We start from the raw sequence: 20,349 nt of genomic DNA on the forward strand, positions 1-20,349 counted from the left end.
TCTAACTAAATGCTTGTGTTCCTAGCTCCAACAGTGCAGTAGTATCAAAAAATTAAATTAGACACAGTGTTTGTATACGTCACATGATTCTTTCACCGTGTATAACACACACCAGCATCAACACCACTGGTGTTACACTGATTCCAATGTCCCCAATATCATGTAGAGGTCAATGTATTACTGATACTAATGTCCCCAATATCATGTAGAGGTCAATGATGGGAAACTGTACACCTTTATTTACTAATGATGTCATAGCCCAACCAAATAAACAATTTATTTTCACTTTGTCTTGTGTTTTATTATCTCTGATACTTATCTCCTTTTGTAAATTGTGTGTCTCTGTCTGTCTGTCTGTCCCAGGTGATGCCCTAGACATAGCGGACCTGACCTTGGTGAACCCTGACCCCATGGTGACATCATCAGACTCCTCCCTCCATTGTGTCAGTAGTGACTGGACCTCCCGGCAGGACATTGTTACATCCAGCTCCAGCAGTACCCTGGGTAAATGAGGATGGGACTTTCACACAAGATGAACACATTTCCGTTTGAAAATTCTAACATGTTCCGTTGGCATGGCAATGTTTCCAATTACAGTTGAAATTTGTATACTTTTTTGTTTAATGTTTTATTTTACCATACACTTTCTCGTTACATTAAAATGTGTTATGGTGTAGTTATTGTATTTCCAACACATTTTGAACATGTACATTTCCGTTAGGTATGGGCCGTGACTTCCCCCTGACCCACCCCCAGAGCCTGCCTGTCAGCCCTGATACAGCCTACCACCATGCCTCCAAGATCGAATGGAAAACTCGCAGTGATATCTTTGGAGAATTCTACTGCAGGGCCAGAAAGAGTGACAAAAATCAGATATATACTTACAAGATGCTGAATGAAGGTAATGACGCATTGATATTGTGTTCTAGACTGTACAGTTCTGTATTTTCTATGGGCAAAAAAAAATCTGTTATGTTTTGAGGTTTTCGGTGGCTCCTAAATTAAACAAGTTTTAAATTAAACAAGTTCACCACATTCCTTTTTGGCATGATAAACTGTTATTCCGACTCCCTAATGAAACGCAAAACAATGTCAAGCCTACAGACAGACAGCGGGGTTGATTTCTGGTACGTGGACATCTTCTTCCTGTCAGACTGTTTGTTTGCCTGATGCCTTCCTTTCTGGACCCTAAGTCACACGGCGAAGTCACAGCGAAACTGTGCCACCATTAATCCCCCCCCCCCATTTCTGTCTATTTGGCTTTGATTGTTTTCATTAGGGAGTTACAATAACACTATTTCTGTTCGTTGTTTATTTAATATTTGTGGACTACGTGACAGAAAAAGTTACACAACAATTACTTAAATCTAGCAGAAAACTAAGCATTATTGGAGAACTCTTCCAGACTGCTGTGTTTCCTGGTTTCTGCTGTGTTTCTGTCTGTTTCCTGGTTTCTGCTGTGTTTCCTGGTTTCTGCTGTGTTTCCAGGTTTCTGCTGTCTGTTTCCTGGTTTCTGCTGTCTGTTTCCTGGTTTCTGCTGTGTTTCCTGGTTTCTGCTGTGTTTCCTGGTTTCTGCTGTCTGTTTCGTATTCTACCATTGTGTTTATATTTTCCCCTAGCTGCATTCCTGCCAGAGTCCCTGACCATCACAGTCAGCATAGGAGAAGATGTCAACATCTCTTTCACACGCAGGAAAGTGTTTGCAGAGGACGCAGTCATCTATAAGAATGGTAAACCTTTCAGTATGTAGCCTAACTAGTTATATTTGATCCTAACCTTAAACCTAATAATACGTTTTAAGTGAGAATAGGCATTGAAGCCTATGTAACAGTATAACTTTAGACCGTCCCCTCGCCCATACCCGGGCCGAACCAGGGAGCCTCTGCACACATCAACAACAGTCACCCACGAAGCATCGTTACCCATCGCTCCACAAAAGCCGCGGCCCTTGCAGAGCAAGTGACGTCACCGACTGAAACGCTATTTAGCGCGCATCACCGCTAACTAGCTAGCCGTTTCACATCCGTTACACCTAAAAATAAAGAAATGCACATGAGCACCACAATGCCTACTCCACCCATACTCTACCAAGGTTTTTCCATCACACAGCTTTGACCTGCTACTGTAGCTATGTTGGTATTGTACTTCAAACTTTGTGTAGGCAGGTTGCTTAGGATTCAAACCTTCTCAAACAGAAGGTGCTTCCACAGTAATGTAATTTGTACCGTATACAGGGTAAAGTATTGGTTTCTTCATACACCACAGTAAGATATTATACCGTTACGAAAAAAAATCTAATGAAAGAAAGCTTTGCTTTTATACTTACAAGAACCTCAGGAGAAGAAAAAAAAGTATTTAATCAATTTTAGAATAAGGCTGTAACGTAATAAAATGTGGGAAAAAATCTAGGTCTGAATACTTTCCGAATGCACTGTATAAGCAATTCATAACTAGCTTATTATTTCTTAACAAAGCAATTTGATTTCTCGGCTATGGTTTGTGTTGTGGTCATGGTTGTTCTTAGTTGAAGAAATGTAGCGCAGCTAACTGCAGTGTTTTTCCTTACCACAGCCTGGTCTGTGCAATGCAAATTAACTTGGAGCACCGTGTCAGTTTCCCAAAGTTTGGTGGTTTTAAATTTAACGTCACTAATGTTAACTAGTTATATTTTGCGTAAGAAAATATGATGTATTGTGGTGCATGAACTGGCCATACACGGTAGCTATAGTTTTACTTCGGCTAACGTTACCCAGCTAGCTAGTTAATGTTAACTGGCCATACACGGTAGCTAAAGTTATAGTTATATGTTTGCTTGACTATTTGTGCTCCGATTACAGATCAGCAGTTTACACATGATGACATCATGAAAAACCTTACTTGGCAAAATATAGCTAGCTAGCTTTCTTTGTTGGTTAGCTACCTAACCAACCTTAGCTCTCATCTGACTGGTATAACTTTACGTTAGCTGACTAGTTAGCTAGCTACCTAACTAATTAAAAACAAACACATTTATTGCCTAGTTACCTTAATTTCATAGCATTCAGCTGACTGGTGTTAGCTAACGACAGAGGCTGGCTGCTGGGCTTTGTACAATCATGCTAACGTTGACTAGGTAACGTTAGCTAATTAACTACCAACCTAATCAAAATATCTGCTTGTGTTTATGTATTGATTAACCTCTGGGTGCGAGCAGATGTGTTGTTGCCGAGCAACCAACCCGGTGTTAGAACACTGAGATACGTCTGAAAACAAACATGTTAGCATTGTTAGAAATGCTACAAAAAGGTAGCCCATCTTTGTTTCCTATTAACGGACAAAAATTAGCATGTGAGGGCGATACATTTATAAATGTACTCAGAACTATATTGCTTCTACAAACTTACGGAGTCTAAACGAGAGCAAGTCTAATTGGCCACATTATGGACTCTCTAATGTCATTTTTATCCGACGCTTAGATATTGAGCTAGTTCTAGCACCTAATGCTAACAGCCCTGATAAAACATGTGGTATGTGGTTCTCGGTAACGGACGGACGGACGGCTGGCTCATGACGAGAGGCGTGGAGTGTGTCGTGTACCTCCAATCAAGTTGCTTTGTGAATTATCATTGAGATTGGTGTCATATTGGCTTAGATATGATGGTCGGGACATTTGAATTTAACACTAGATGGGATTAGGGTCCGGTCTATAATCACAAAATCATCACTGCTACTATGAGAGGTTTGATACATACAATCCGCGGGTCAAAAATATTCACATACAACACATACAGCCTACAGGGTCAACAACATTCACAATATTCAGCCTACGGGTCAACAATATTCACAATATTCAGCCTACGGGTCAATACAATATTTCACATACAGCCTACGGGGTCAACAATATTCACATACAACCCAAGGGGTCAACAATATTCACATACAGCCTACAGGGTCAACAATATTCACATACATCCTACGGGTCAACAATATTCACATACAGCCTACGGGTCAACAATATTCAACAATATTCACATACAGCCTATTCACATACAACCAACAATATTCACATACAGCCTACGGGTCAATATTCAATATTCACATACAACCTACGGGTCAACAATATTCACATACAATATTCCATACAGCCCGGGTCAACAATATTCACATACAGCCTACGGGTCAATATTCAATATTCACAATATTCACATACAGCCTACGGGTATTCAACAACATATTCACATACAGCCTACGGGTCAAAAATATTCACATACAACCCAAGGGGTCAACAATATTCACATACAACCTACGGGTCAACAATATTCATATACAACCTACTGGTCAACAATATTCACATACAACCTACGGGTCAACAATATTCATATACAACCTACGGGTCAACAATATTCACATACAACCTACGGGACAACAATATTCTCATACAACCTACGGGTCAACAATATTCATATACAACCTACGGGTCAACAATATTCACATACAGCCCAAGGTGTCAACAATATTCACATACAGCCTACGGGTCAACAATATTCACATACAGCCTACGGGTCAACAATATTCACATACAGCCTACGGGTCAACAATATTCACATACAGCCTACGGGTCAACAATATTCACATACATATAGCTCAAGGGGTCAACAATATTCACATACAAATATTCCATACAGCGGGTCAACAATATTCACATACAACCTACGGGTCAACAATATTCACATACAGCCTACTGGTCAACAATATTCACATACAGCCTACGGGTCAACAATATTCACATAACAGCCAACCTACGGGTCAACAATATTCATTCACATACAGCCTACAGCCTGGGGGTCAACAACATTCACATACAGCCTGTGGGTCAACAATATTCACATACAACCTACGGGTCAACAATATTCACACACAACCACATACAGCCTACGGTCAACAATATTCACATGCAGCCTACTGGTCAACAATATTCACATACAACCTACGGGTCAACAATATTCACATACAGCCTACGGGTCAACAATATTCACATACAACCTACGGGTCAACAATATTCACATACAGCCCAAGGGGTCAACAATATTCACATACAGCCTACGGGTCAACAATATTCACATACAGCCCAAGGGGTCAACAATATTCACATACAACCTACGGGTCAACAATATTCACATACAGCCTACGGGTCAACAATATTCACATACAGCCTATGGGTCAACAATATTCACATACAACCTACGGGTCAACAATATTCACATACAGCATATGGGTCAACAATATTCACATACAACCTACGGGTCAACAATATTTACATACAACCTACGGGTCAACAATATTCACATACAGCCTACGGGTCAACAATATTCACATACAACCTACGGGTCAACAATATTCACATACAGCCTACGGGTCAACAATATTCACATACAACCTATGGGTCAACAATATTCACATACAGCCTACGGGTCAACAATATTCACATACAACCTACGGGTCAACAATATTTACATACAACCTACGGGTCAACAATATTCACATACAACCTACGGGTCAACAATATTCACATACAGCCTACTGGTCAACAATATTCACATACAACCTACGGGGTCAACGCTATTCATATACAACCTACTGGTCAACAATATTCACATACAACCTACGGGTCAACAATATTCATATACAACCTACGGGTCAACAATATTCACATACAACCTACGGGACAACAATATTCTCATACAACCTACGGGTCAACAATATTCAACTCCTCATGTTAATACGGATCACCGGACTCCTCCTCAGTAAAACGTACGGTCATTTCCAGGCTCCTTCATCCACTCAGTGCCTAAGAATGAGATCCCAGACATCCTGGTTTACCCCGTCCTCGGAGTGAAGTCCTCAGACGCAGGTCTCTACACAGCCAGGTCCATCGCTGGAGCCAAGCCCACATCAGCCATCACCAGGCTCATCGTCAGAAGTTAGTACTGCACAATACTACCCAATACTACTGTAGTACTACTCAATACTACTGTAAGTTCTACTTCTACACAATACTACTGTAGTACTACCCAATACTACTGTAGTACTACCCAATACTACTGTAAGTTCTACTTCTACACAATACTATTGTAGTACTACCCATTACTACCCAATACTACTGTATTACTACCCCAAACTACCCAATACTACTGTAAGTTCTTCTTCTACCCAGTACTACTGTAGTACTACCCAATGTTGCTTATTCTACCAAAACAACCTGTTTTTGATATGTCAGTTCTTTGTGAAAACTTCATCTGATCACTACATTGGAAATTCAATTGACCATTTAGAATTGACTCAACCCAAGTAAAATGTATCCATTGCAGACCAAAAGATTTCCCCCTTTAGCCTAGAGAATTGCTTCCTAACGAGTGTTTTATGATTGAATCCTAGAATGTAAGCCTGGCCTGTGGGGTCCGAGCTGTGAACATAGCTGTCCTCGGTGCTCCAACGGAGGGGTCTGTCATGACGAGACAGGAGAGTGTATCTGTCCACCCGGTTTCAAGGGACACACCTGTGAAACTGGTAAAAACAGCCCTTCCTCTATTAGGGTATCCCTGTATCTGTACTAGCTATACATGTAACTGTACCGGAGAGTTCTGCATGTGTGTCACTATGTTTTCCCAGTTGGTAAAAAGCACATCATTTAATTGTATTTATTCTATTTATTTGACAGGGACAATTATTCAACGTTTCTGTAAATGCTCAAGGCAATTACACTACATCTCTTATCTGTGAATGTACAGAGCCTTCAGAAAGTCTTCGGACCCCTTGACTCTTTCCACATTTTGTTGTGTTTCAAAGTGGGATTAAATTGGATTTAAATGGTCATTTTTGGTCAATGATCTATACCAAATACTCTGTAATGTCAAAGTGGAAGAAAAATTCTACCATTTCTAAATAATAAATGAATAATAAAACACTAATATATCTTGATTACATAAGTATTCACCCCCCTGAGACAATACATGTTAGAAACACATTTGGGAGTGATTACAGCTGTGAGTCTTTCTGGGTAAGTCTCTAAGAGTGATTACAGCTGTGAGTCTTTCTGGGTAAGTCTCTAAGAGTGATTACAGCTGTGAGTCTTTCTGGGTAAGTCTCTAAGAGTGATTACAGCTGTGAGTCTTTCTGGGTAAGTCTCTAAGAGTGATTACAGCTGTGAGTCTTTCTGGGTAAGTCTCTAAGAGTGATTACAGCTGTGAGTCTTTCTGGGTAAGTCTCTAAGAGTGATTACAGCTGTGAGTCTTTCTGGGTAAGTCTCTAAGAGTGATTACAGCTGTGAGTCTTTCTGGGTAAGTCTCTAAGAGTGATTACAGCTGTGAGTCTTTCTGGGTAAGTCTCTAAGAGTGATTACAGCTGTGAGTCTTTCTGGGTAAGTCTCTAAGAGCTGTGAGTCTTTCTGGGTAAGTCTCTAAGAGTCTTTCTGGGTAAGTCTCTAAGAGCTGTCAGTCTTTCTGGGTAAGTCTCTAAGAGCTGTGAGTCTTTCTGGGTAAGTCTCTAAGAGTGATTACAGCTGTGAGTCTTTCTGGGTAAGTCTCTAAGAGTGATTACAGCTGTGAGTCTTTCTGGGTAAGTCTCTAAGAGTGATTACAGCTGTGAGTCTTTCTGGGTAAGTCTCTAAGAGTGATTACAGCTGTGAGTCTTTCTGGGTAAGTCTCTAAGAGTGATTACAGCTGTGAGTCTTTCTGGGTAAGTCTCTAAGAGTGATTACAGCTGTGAGTCTTTCTGGGTAAGTCTCTAAGAGTGATTACCTGCCCCCCTACACTCTAACCACTAGGCTACCTGCCCCCCTACACTCTAACCACTAGGCTACCTGCCCCCTACACTCTAACCACTAGGCTACCTGCCGCCTCTACACTTTAACCACTAGGCTACCTGCCCCCTACACTCTAACCACTAGGCTACCTGCCGCCTCTACACTCTAACCACTAGCCTACCTGCCACCTCTACACTCTAACCACTAGGCTACCTGCCACCTCTACACTCTAACCACTAGGCTACCTGCCCCCTACACTCTAACCACTAGGCTACCTGCCGCCTTTACACTCTAACCACTAGGCTACCTTCCACCTCTACACTCTAACCACTAGGCTACCTGCCACCTCTACACTCTAACCACTAGGCTACCTGCCCCCCCTACACTCTAACCACTAGGCTACCTGCCACCTCTACACTCTAACCACTAGGCTACCTGCCGCCTCTACACTCTAACCACTAGGCTACCTGCCGCCCCCATTACAGGCATTCATTTTGATAGAAAACGTTATTGTCCCGAAGGGAATGTGGTTTATTGTCTTCTAAATGTATCCTGGCTGATTATGAGCCATGTGATTTAGTGCTTTGGTCTCTTATCTCGCTCTTTGGAATGTTTCCAAATCTCCATGGAATGTTGGTCTGGACTTTAGAATGCTGGAATGCGGTTTTGTTTTCCAGTGTGTGGTGTGGTCAGGGCAGTAGGTAGTAACCAACATCTGCCAAGCCAAGCAAATGACCCTCTATAAATCACTAAATAGATCTACAGTCGTATAAGTATTTAGTGATTTTTTTTTTTTTTTTAGTGCCTTAATGATGATGCACGGTCCATATATTTAGGATGATCTCTTTTTAAGTATTTGTTAACACATTGAATGGCGTTACATGTGATCTATATTTCTGCATATGTCCAAATGAACCCTTAACCTAATCAAAGTGTCATTTATTTTCCAGTGTGTGGCGAGGGTAAGTTTGGGAGGACGTGTAAAGAGTGGTGTAGAGATGGATACTGCAGATCCATGGTGTTCTGTCAGAGAGACCCATACGGCTGCTCCTGTGCTACTGGCTGGAGAGGATTTAACTGTAGTGAAGGTGAGAGGAGAGGACATGTTTGAGTTTATTTAATTTTTTACATTAATCAACTTTTCAGTGTAAGTGACGGTTGTAGCCAGCCGGCTAATTTTTCAATCGGCAGTCCCTGGGCAGGTTATTGTTTCTACACTGACATACTGTACATTGTCCAAAAAATGGACAATGAAGTTGTGATCTGGTGGTCCCAGATCAGTTTATGCTATCATTCTCATTATGTTCCTATGGTTGTCATTATCATCAATGATGGTAAGAGATCTGGGACCAGGCTAACATAACGTATAAGTTGGCACAATCAGATCTGGGACCAGGCTAACATAAAGTAGAAGTTGGCACAATCAGATCTGGGACCAGGCTAACATAACGTATAAGTTGACACAATCAGATCTGGGACCAGGCTAACATAACATATAAGTTGGCACAATCAGATCTGGGACCAGGCTAACATAACATATAAGTTGGCACAATCAGATCTGGGACCAGGCTAACATAACGTATAAGTTGGCACAATCAGATCTGGGACCAGGCTAACATAAATATAAATTGGCACAATCAGATCTGGGACCAGGCTAACATAAATATAAGTTGGCACAATCAGATCTGGGACCAGGCTAACATAAAGTAGAAGTTGGCACAATCAGATCTGGGACCAGGCTAACATAACATATAAGTTGGCACAATCAGATCTGGGACCAGGCTAACATAACATATAAGTTGGCACAATCAGATCTGGGACCAGGCTAACATAACGTATAAGTTGGCACAATCAGATCTGGGACCAGGCTAACATAACATATAAGTTGGCACAATCAGATCTGGGACCAGGCTAACATAACATATAAGTTGGCACAATCAGATCTGGGACCAGGCTAACATAACGTATAAGTTGGCACAATCAGATCTGGGACCAGGCTAACATAAAGTAGAAGTTGGCACAATCAGATCTGGGACCAGGCTAACATAACGTATAAGTTGGCACAATCAGATCTGGGACCAGGCTAACATAAAGTAGAAGTTGGCACAATCAGATCTGGGACCAGGCTAACATAACGTATAAGTTGGCACAATCAGATCTGGGACCAGGCTAACATAACGTATAAGTTGGCACAATCAGATCTGGGACCAGGCTAACATAAAGTAGAAGTTGGCACAATCAGATCTGGGACCAGGCTAACATAAATATAAGTTGGCACAATCAGATCTGGGACCAGGCTAACATAAAGTAGAAGTTGGCACAATCAGATCTGGGACCAGGCTAACATAAAGTAGAAGTTGGCACAATCAGATCTGGGACCAGGCTAACATAAAGTAGAAGTTGGCACAATCAGATCTGGGACCAGGCTAACATAAAATAGAAGTTGACACAATCAGATCTGGGACCAGGCTAACATAACGTCTAAGTTGGCACAATCAGATCTGGGACCAGGCTAACATAAAGTAGAAGTTGGCACAATCAGATCTGGGACCAGGCTAACATAAAGTAGAAGTTGGCACAATCAGATCTGGGACCAGGCTAACATAAAGTAGAAGTTGGCACAATCAGATCAGATCTGGGACCAGGCTAACATAACGTAGAAGTTGACACAATCAGATCTGGGACCAGGCTAACATAACGTATAAGTTGACACAATCAGATCTGGGACCAGGCTAACATAACGTATAAGTTGGCACAATCAGATCTGGGACCAGGCTAACATAACGTCTAAGTTGGCACAATCAGATCTGGGACCAGGCTAACATAAAGTAGAAGTTGGCACAATCAGATCTGGGACCAGGCTAACATAACGTATAAGTTGACACAATCAGATCTGGGACCAGGCTAACATAACGTATAAGTTGGCACAATCAGATCTGGGACCAGGCTACCATAAAGTATGGTATCCTATCTGGCTGGGGTTATAATACTCGATCACCTTTCTTATTGCTAAAGTACAGTGGTTTGCTATTCATAGATAGTACTGTCATGTATTTCTGGGTTTGTCCCTGTGTCTCCAGCTTGTCCTCCGGGGTTCTATGGAGCTGACTGCCGGCTGACGTGTGAATGTGGAGACAAAGGACACTGCGACCGGTTCCGTGGCTGTGTGTGTGTGGGACGACACGGTGCTCGCTGCGAGAAAGAAGGTTAAAAAACTTACTGACTTCAACTCCATAAACTCTCCACTATTATATTTAAATCTATGTGGATGTTGTTACTGCTCACCCTGAATTGAAGAATTCAGTACGTTGTTGTTGTTGTTGTTGATGATGATGTTTCCTTTTAGACAGGCCCCCTGTCGTAGTCAGTAACCTCATGGATACAGAGGTGAATGCTGGGGTTCAGTACATTGTTGTTGTTGTTGTTGATGATGTTTCATTTTAGACAGGCCACCTGTCGTAGTCAGTAACCTTATGGATACAGAGGTGAATGCTGGGGTTCAGTACATTGTCAACTGTAGCGTCACGGGTCAACCAGCTCCTCTACACAGTGAGATCATGCTCCTCAAACCAGGCAAAACCAGAATATATGTAAGTGTTAATCTGGTCCCACATCTGTTTGTGCTGTTTTATACGTTATGTTAGCCTGGTCCCACATCTGTTTGTGCTGTCTTATACGTTATGTTAGCCTGGTCCCACATCTGTTTGTGCTGTCTTATACGTTATGTTAGCCTGGTCCCACATCTGTTTGTGCTGTCTTGTCAACTCCTGGTCATAGACACACCGGTGTCAAGACAGCACACATGGATTTGGGACCAAGCTATGTAAGTAGCAGAGAAATGATCAAATTGGATATTAAGTGTGTGTTTCTTTATATGATAATTCAAAAATAATTAGCATTAGCAATGATTAGCAATCACCACAATTAGCAATCACCCCATTAGCCATTTCTTCTTATCAAATGCTTAATTCACAGCACTAATATGTGATTATATTTGTATGGTTGGATTGATGTTTTCCCTAGGCATTTGACACTGACATGGTGAATGACCTGACCACGTCTAAGTTCAGGGTGGATAAGATCACTGAGAGAGATACTGGTTATTGGATCTGTCAGGTGAAAACTACAGCTGGGCAGGCAGAGAGAGAGTTCATGGTCAACGTCAAAGGTAGGAGAAAACCTGCTTCGTCTTCGCCTCCTCCTTCGTCTCCTCCATCTTCGTCTCCTCCTCCGTCTTCGTCTTTGTCTCCTCCTTCGACTCGTCCTTCATCTCATCCTTCCTCTTCGTCTCCTCCTTCTTCTTCATCTCCTTCGTCTTTGCCTTCTTCGTCTCCTCCATCTTCGTCTCCTCCTCCGTCTTCGTCTTTGTCTCCTCCTTCGACTCGTCCTTCATCTCATCCTTCCTCTTCGTCTCCTCCTTCCACTTCATCTCCTTCGTCTTCGTCTCCTCCTTCGTCGTCTTTTTCTTGAAAATGTCTTCCATTTCGTGAATGTGGATTTGAACACTTCTCTTCTCTCTTCCTCTCTTTCTCTCAGTCCCTCCGATGCCCCAGTATCCTCCCATGTTGAACAGTAGTGGTCCGTATCACCTGGTTGTGCTGGTCAACAAGGATCCGTACACAGGAGACGGACCGGTGACCTCTGTCAAGGTCATCTACAAGCAGGTCAATACGTCTGTATGGAAGACCGTTGAAGGTAGTGTACACCACAGACATGAACTCTTACCTGTACTGTACACCACAGACATGAACTCTTACCTGTACTGTCTACCACAGACATGAACCCTTACCTGTACTGTACACCACAGACATGAACCCTTACCTGTACTGTCTACCACAGACATGAACTCTTACCTGTACTGTACACCGGGAGTTCCCAAACAGTTTTACTCCAGCATTGGGGAACATCCTGTGACCCCCCCTGCGTGTGTATTTGTATGGGCACAAGCACTGTTTATGACAATTGTTCATACCACTCTTGTTGGTGGAGAGATTTTTTGCAGGTTTAAAGCTCATTTTCTTGCAATTCTATAAATTGTGCCATGTTTAATGTGCATTCATGTGATACCTTGAATCTGTTCTACCACGCCCAGAAATCGGCTCCTTTTATTTTGTCCCCAACGCACTAGACGACCAGTTCTTGTAGCCTTTAGCCGTACCCTTATCTTACTCCTCCTCTGTTCCTCTGGTGATGTAGAGGTTAATTCAGGCCGTGGAGCCCCCAGCTCCACTCCTATTCCCCAGGCACTATAATTTGTTGACTTCTGTAACCGTAAAAGCCTTGGGTTCATGCGTGTTAACATCAGAAGCCTCCTCCCAAAGTTTGCTTTATTCACTGCTTTAGCACACTCCGCCCACTCTGATGTCCTAGCCGTGTCTGAATCCTGGCTTAGGAAGGCCACCAAAAATTCAGAAATTTCCATCCCGACTATAACATTTTCCGCCAAGATGGAACTGCCAAAGAGGGCGGAGTTGCAATCTACTGCAGAGACAGCCTGCAGAGTTCTGTCGTACGATCCAGGTCAGAGTTCTGTCATACTATCCAGGTCTGAGCCCAAACAATTCGAGATTCTACTTTTAAAAATCCACCTTTCCAGAAATAAGTCTCTCACTGTTGCCGCTTGTTACAGACCCCCCTCAGCCCCCAGCTGCGCCCTGGACACCATGTGTGAACTGATTGCCCCCCATTTATCTTCAGAGTTTGTACTGTTAAGTGACCTAAACTGGGATATGCTTAACACCACGGCACCCTCCTAGATATCACCCTGACCAACTTGCCCTCTCAATACACTTCTGCTGTCTTCAACCAGGATCTCAGCGATCACTGCCTCATTGCCTGCGTCCGTAATGGGTCCACGGTCAAACGACTACCCCTCATCTCTGTCAAACGCTCCATAAAACACTTCAGCGAGCAGGCCTTTCTAATCAACCTGGCCCAGGTATCCTGGAAGGATATTGACCTCACTCCGTCAGTAGAGGACGCCTGGTTATTCTTTAAAAGTGCTTTCCTCACCATCTTAAATAAGCATGCTCCATTCAAAAAATGTAGAACCAGGAACAGATATAGCCCGTGGTTGACTCCAGACCTGACTGCCCTTGACCAGCACAAAAACATCCTGTGGCGTATTGCATTAGCTTCGAATAGCCCCCGCGATATGTAACTTTTCAGGGAAGTTAGGAACCAATATATACTGGCAGTTAGGAAAGCAAAGGCTAGCTTTTTCAAACAGAAATTTTCATCCTGTAGCACGAACTCCAAAAAGTTTTGGGACAATGTAAAGTCCATGGAGAATAAGAGCACCTCCTCCCAGCTGCCCACTGCACTGAGGCTAGGAAACACTGTCACCGCTGATAAATCTACTATAATCACGAATTTCAATAAGCATTTCTCTACGGCTGGCCATGCTTTCCACCTGGCTACCCCTAACCCGGTCTGCACCCCCCACAGCAACTTGTCCGAGCCTCCCCATTTATCCTTCTCCCAAATCCAGATAGCTGATGTTCTGAAAGAGCTGCAAAATCTGGACCCCTACAAATCAGCTGGGCTAGACAATCTGAACCCTCCCTTTCTAAAATGATCACCGCAATTGTTGCAACCCCTATTACTAGCCTGTTCAACTTCTCTTTTGTATCTTCTGAAATCCCAAAAGATTGGAAAGCTGACGCAGTCATCCCCCTCTTCAAAGGGGGAGACACTCTAGACCCAAACTGTTACAGACCTATATCTATCCTACCCGGCCTTTCTAAGGTCTTCGAAAGTCAAGTTAACAAACAGATCACCGACCATTTCGATCTGGCCAAGGCCTTCGACTCTGTCAATCACCACATTCTTATCGGCAGACTCGACAGCCTTGGTTTCTCAAATGATTGCCTCACCTGGTTCACCAACTATTTCTCAGATAGAGTTCATTGTGTCAAATCGGAGGGCCTGTTGTCCAGACCACTCAATGATGTCGCTCTTGCTGCTGGTGATTCTCTGATCCACCTCTACGCAGACGACACCATTCTGTATACTTCTGTCCCTTCTTTGGACACTGTGTTAACTAACCTCCAGACGAGCTTCAATGCCATACAACTCTCCTTCCGTGGCCTCCAACTGCTCTGCCAGAACCTAGAAAGAAACCTAGAGAGGAACCAGGCTATGAGGGGTGGTGGGGGTGGGATCCTAGAGCAGCTCTTTTAGTCTGATAGTCCCTGGTCTCAAAGGAAGGATAATGATTTGCTAAATGTTATCCATGAAGTGTAACAGAGATATCACATTCCTGTGAGCTTCAGTAAATGTTTCCTGAAATGAATCCCACTTGTCTTCATGACTGTACTGAACAATTATAATGATATCATCTGTTGTGATTTGGAAACTACTATTCATTGGTTCCAGAATGTCCCCTTCCACAGCATCATATGGAGTCATTGAGGGATGTAAGTGATGATTTTCTCTCCCTGTCCCTCTCTCTCTTCCCCACTCTCTCTCCCTCCCTCTCTCTCTTCCTCCCTCTATTTCTCTCTCTCTTCCCCACTCTCTCTCTTCCTCCCTCTATTTCTCACTCCCCTCTCTCTCATCCATCCCTCTATCACTCTCCTTCCCCTCTCTCTCTTCCTCCCTCTATTTCTCTCTCTCTTCCTCCCTCTATTTCTCACTCCCCTCTCTCTCATTCATCCCTCTATCCCTCCCTCCCTCCCTCCCTCCCTCCCTCCCTCCCTCCCTCCCTCCCTCCCCCTCCCTCCCTCCCTCCCTCCCTCCCTCCCTCCCTCCCTCCCTCTATTTCTCTCTCTCTTCCCCATTCTCTCTCACTCCCTCCCTCTATTTCTCTCTCTCCCCTCTCTCTTCCTCCCTCTATTTCTCTCTCCCCCTCTATTTCTCTCTCTCCCCCCTCTCTACCCTCCCTCTCTTTCTCACCCCCATCTCTCTCCCTCTCTTTCTCTCTCTCGCCCTCCCTCTCTTTCTCTCTATCCCCCATCTCTTTCTCCCTCCCTCTCAGTGGTTGGTCCAGTCGTGAAGCTAGAGAACCTGTCTCCAATGACCCACTATACCACCTTCATCCAGCTGAGTCGCCATGGCGCCGGAGGGGCGGGGTTTCCCGGTCCAGAGGCCAGCTTCTCCACACAGATGCTTGGTGAGAACCATAGAACCATACAATCCATATAATTAGAATGGCTTTGAAAGAACCATACGATCCATATAATTAGAATGGCTTTGAAAGAACCATAGAACCATACGATCCATATAATTAGAATGGCTTTGAAAGAACCATACGATCCATATAATTAGAATGGCTTTGAAAGAACCATACGATCCATAGAATTAGAATGGCTTTGAAAGAACCATAGAACCATACGATCCATAGAATTAGAATGGCTTAGAACCATAGAACCATAGGATCCATAGAATTAGAATGGCTTTGAAAGAACCATAGAACCATAGGATCCATAGAATTAGAATGGCTTTGAAAGAACCATAGAACCATAGGATCCATAGAATTAGAATGGCTTTGAAAGAACCATAGAACCATATGATCCATATAATTAGAATGGCTTTGAAAGAACCATAGAACCATACGATCCATAAAATTAGAATGGCTTTGAAAGAACCATAGAACCATAGGATCCATAGAATTAGAATGGCTTTGAAAGAACCATAGAACCATACAATCCATAGAATTAGAATGGCTTTGAAAGAACCATAGAACCATACGTTCCATATAATTAGAATGGCTTTGAAAGAACCATAGAACCATACAATCCATAGAATTATAATGAACGAACATTCTAGTTCTGTGGTAAGAACCACCCCAGTAACCTTATTTAGATGCTGGGTAAGAACCACCCCAGTAACCTGGGTAAGAACCACCCCAGTAACCTTATTTAGATGCTGGGTAAGAACCACCCCAGTAACCTTATTTAGATGCTGGGTAAGAACCACCCCAGTAACCTGGGTAAGAACCACCCCAGTAACCCAGGTAAGAACCACCCCAGTAACCCGGGTAAGAACCACCCCAGTAAACTGGGTAAGAACCACCCCAGTAACCTTATTTAGATGCTGGGTAAGAACCACCCCAGTAACCTGGGTAAGAACCACCCCAGTAACCTGGGTAAGAACCACCCCAGTAAACTGGGTAAGAACCACCCCAGTAACCTGGGTAAGAACCACCCCAGTAACCTGGGTAAGAACCACCCCAGTAAACTGGGTAAGAACCACCCCAGTAACCTGGGTAAGAACCACCCCAGTAACCTGGGTAATAACCACCCCAGTAAACTGGGTAAGAACCACCCCAGTAACCTGGGTAAGAACCACCCCAGTAACCTGATTCTTCACCTCAGGTCATATATATATACATGACCAAAAGTATGTGGACAGCTGCTCGTCGAACATCTCATTCCAAAATCATGGGCATTAATATGGAGTTGGTCCCTGTTTTGCTGCTATTAACAGCCTCCTTCTGGGAAGGCTTTCCACTAGATGTTGGAACATTGCTGCTATAACAGCCTCCACTCTTCTGGGAAGGCTTTCCACTAGATGTTGGAACATTGCTGCTACAACAGCCTCCACTCTTCTGGGAAGGCTTTCCACTAGATGTTGGAACATTGATGCGGGGACTTGCTTCCATTCAGCCACAGCAGTATTAGTGAGGTTGGGCTCTGATGTTGGGCGATTAGGCCTGGCTCGCAGTTGGAGTTTCAATACATCCCAAAGGTGTTCGATGGGTTTGAGGTCAGGGCTATGTGCAGGCCAGTCAAGTTCTTTCACACCAATCTCAACAAAACATTTATGTATGGACCTCGCTTTGTGCACGTGGGCACATTCCCCAAACTGTTACCACAAAGTTGGAAGCACAGAATCATCTAGAATGACATTGTATGCTGTAGCATTAAGATTTCCCTTCACTAGAACTAAGGGGCCGAACCATGAAAAACAGCCCCAGACCATTATTCCTGCTCCACCAAACTTTACACTATGCATTTGGGCAGTTAGCGTTCTTCTGGCACCCGCCAAACCCAGATTTGTCCGTTGGACTGCCAAATGGTGAAGCGTGATTCATCACTCCAGAGAACGCGTTTCCATTGCTCCAGATTCTAATGGCGGCGAGCTTTACACCACTACGGCCGAGGCTTGGCATTACGCATGGTGTACTTATGCTTGTGTGGTGCTGCTCGGCCATGAAAACCCATTTCATGAAGCTCCCAATGAACAGTTATTGTGCTGACGTTGCTTCCAGAGGCAGTTTGGAACTCGGTAGTGAGTGTTGCGACCGAGGACAGACGACTTTTGTTGCGTGTTCAACACGTTTCAGCACTCGGCGGTCCCGTTCCTGTGTGGTCTACCACTTCACCGGCTGAGCCGTTGTTGCTCCTAGATGTTTCCACTTCACAATAACAGCACTTAAAGTTAACCGGGGAAGCTCTAGCAGGGCAGAAATTTGACGAACTGACTTGTTGGAAAAGTGGCATCCTTGGGACGGTGATACGTTGGAAGTCTCTGACCTCTTCAGTCAGGCCGGCAATATTTGTCTATGGAGATTGCATGGCTGTGTGCTCGATTCCATACTTGTCAGCACAGGTGTGGCTGAAATAGCTGAATCAGTCATTTGAAGGTGTCCACATACTTTTGCATATATAGTGTAAGCATTGAGCTACTACATCAAGATGTTTCTCTATGGACACAAGGAATGTTCCTCTGATCTTAACCTAACAGATGAGACATGGAGGCCTTATAGGAACCTGATTTATCGCTAGCCTCTGAGTTACATAACTAACCCCATAAACAATGAGATTTTAGACTGGTTGCCCAAGGAATTTCACTACTAACTCAACTGACCTATGGCGGGGATCCCAGTCTCCCAATGACCTCTAACCTTCAGACATGGTTGTAAACTCCTATGACCGTTAGACAGCCATGTATCAGAGTTAAATTACCTCAACGACCCCTTCCTTCCTTTCCCCTCCTCCAGACCTCCCGCTCCCCTCGGGGGTGAGGCTGGTCCCTGAATCCCAGACCTCCCTGGGTCTGTCCTGGGACCGTGTGATGGGGCTTGGGTCGGCAACGGAAGACTGGACCTACCAGGTAAGTGTCCCTGTGTGGCTCAGTTGGTAAGAGTGTAGTGTTAGCAATGCCAGGGTTAAGGGTTCAATTCCAACCTGGGTTACATACACTAATATTAATACTCACTGTACTGTAAGTTGCTTTCTGGTTAAAAGCATCTGTTACAGTATGTACATTTAGTGTGCATTGTTTTGTCTGTTGTAAGACCTATGTCAGCACCACTTCACCAGGTCAAATGTCCTGGTACGTATGACTCTATGATATTATTCTGTCACCAGGTGGAGTGTGTTCAGAGCTCGGACCCTGGGACTATTAAGACCTACCAGCTCCCATCCAACTCCACTGGCCTCAAGTTGCCAGACTTGAAGCCCAGACACAAGTATGAGTGCAGGGTGAGGATAATGACGGTGTCAGTGGGACAACACAGCCAGCCTGTCTCTGCATGGACACTCAGCAATGGTAATGACTTAAAAAAACAACAACAACACTTGATCTGGTTTAACAACTTAGGACCGATGGAAGATGATCTGCCAAATGAAAAAGAAATTAGTAATAGTTGTGTTATATAACACCAGAGATTCTGATCTTATTGGTTTGCTTGTTTTTATTTAAAATAATAGCAATGTATTGTTTTGTCTCTGTGTCTCGAGATTGCTACAGGGCTACTATGGGGCTATAGATGTCTTCTACATTTAAAAAAAATCCTACTGTATATACACAGCTAGAACAGCTTTCATTTCTTCAACTTCCCTCAAAGTGACCTACTCTAACACCTGTCCTATCCTGTCTGTTCTGTCAGAGTTGCCCCCGGCTCCGTCCGCCATCAGGAGCTGCAACGTAACAGACACCTCAGCCATCATTACCTGGTCTCTGGCCGAGGGTTACTCCATCTCCAAGGTCATTCATTGATTGATTATTTGAATTGATTTAAAATACATATAAAGCAGCTCCAACCAGAGACGACATTGAACACTTTCTGAACAATTCACAACGAATTAGCACAAAAACAAACCTGCGGCCTTCTTTCCAATGTGCTCCTTAGGTGATGCTGCGTTTCCAAGACAACACCCTGGCCGACTACAGCCAGCTGGCAGAGATCAACATTCCTCTGCAGGGGGAGGGGCTACCGGGTCAGGTAGCCAATCAGATGCAGTTCCAGCTGCGTGGTCTGAAACCTGACACTCCGTACCTGGTGGAGATCTGGTCCAAGAACAACATGGGAGAGAGTCTAGGGAAACCTCATATTCCCCTCCAGACCATGACGCTACAGGAGAGCTCTCGTAAGTTATTTCCCCACAATACATCACACCACTAAGTTAATTACCCACAATACATCACACCAGTAAGTTATTTACCCACAATACATCACACCAGTAAGTTAGTTACCCACAAAACATCACACCAGTAAGTTAGTTACCCACAATACATCACACCAGTAAATTAGTTACCCACAATACATCACACCAGTAAGTTAGTTACCCACAATACATCACACCAGTAAGTTAGTTACCCACAATACATCACACCAGTAA

At 43.7% G+C, this 20,349-nt stretch overlaps 1 protein-coding gene across 1 annotated transcript in view; it reads left to right on the forward strand.

Moving 5' to 3' along the window:
* tek (TEK tyrosine kinase, endothelial) overlaps window positions 1-20,349 on the forward strand; it is a 70,785-nt gene that overhangs the window by 34,241 nt on the left and 16,195 nt on the right. Inside the window, exons 2-16 of the mRNA XM_042326395.1 lie at window positions 364-504; window positions 722-901; window positions 1,620-1,730; window positions 5,807-5,959; window positions 6,415-6,546; window positions 8,731-8,868; window positions 10,861-10,986; window positions 11,225-11,370; window positions 11,804-11,948; window positions 12,317-12,475; window positions 15,759-15,893; window positions 18,726-18,838; window positions 19,096-19,276; window positions 19,617-19,714; window positions 19,860-20,097. Coding sequence (XP_042182329.1) covers window positions 364-504; window positions 722-901; window positions 1,620-1,730; window positions 5,807-5,959; window positions 6,415-6,546; window positions 8,731-8,868; window positions 10,861-10,986; window positions 11,225-11,370; window positions 11,804-11,948; window positions 12,317-12,475; window positions 15,759-15,893; window positions 18,726-18,838; window positions 19,096-19,276; window positions 19,617-19,714; window positions 19,860-20,097 — 2,196 coding nt within the window. The remainder of the gene's footprint in view (window positions 1-363; window positions 505-721; window positions 902-1,619; window positions 1,731-5,806; window positions 5,960-6,414; window positions 6,547-8,730; window positions 8,869-10,860; window positions 10,987-11,224; window positions 11,371-11,803; window positions 11,949-12,316; window positions 12,476-15,758; window positions 15,894-18,725; window positions 18,839-19,095; window positions 19,277-19,616; window positions 19,715-19,859; window positions 20,098-20,349) is intronic.

This window comes from Oncorhynchus tshawytscha, linkage group LG09, assembly GCF_018296145.1.
Source record: "Oncorhynchus tshawytscha isolate Ot180627B linkage group LG09, Otsh_v2.0, whole genome shotgun sequence".
Taxonomy (NCBI): domain Eukaryota; kingdom Metazoa; phylum Chordata; class Actinopteri; order Salmoniformes; family Salmonidae; genus Oncorhynchus; species Oncorhynchus tshawytscha.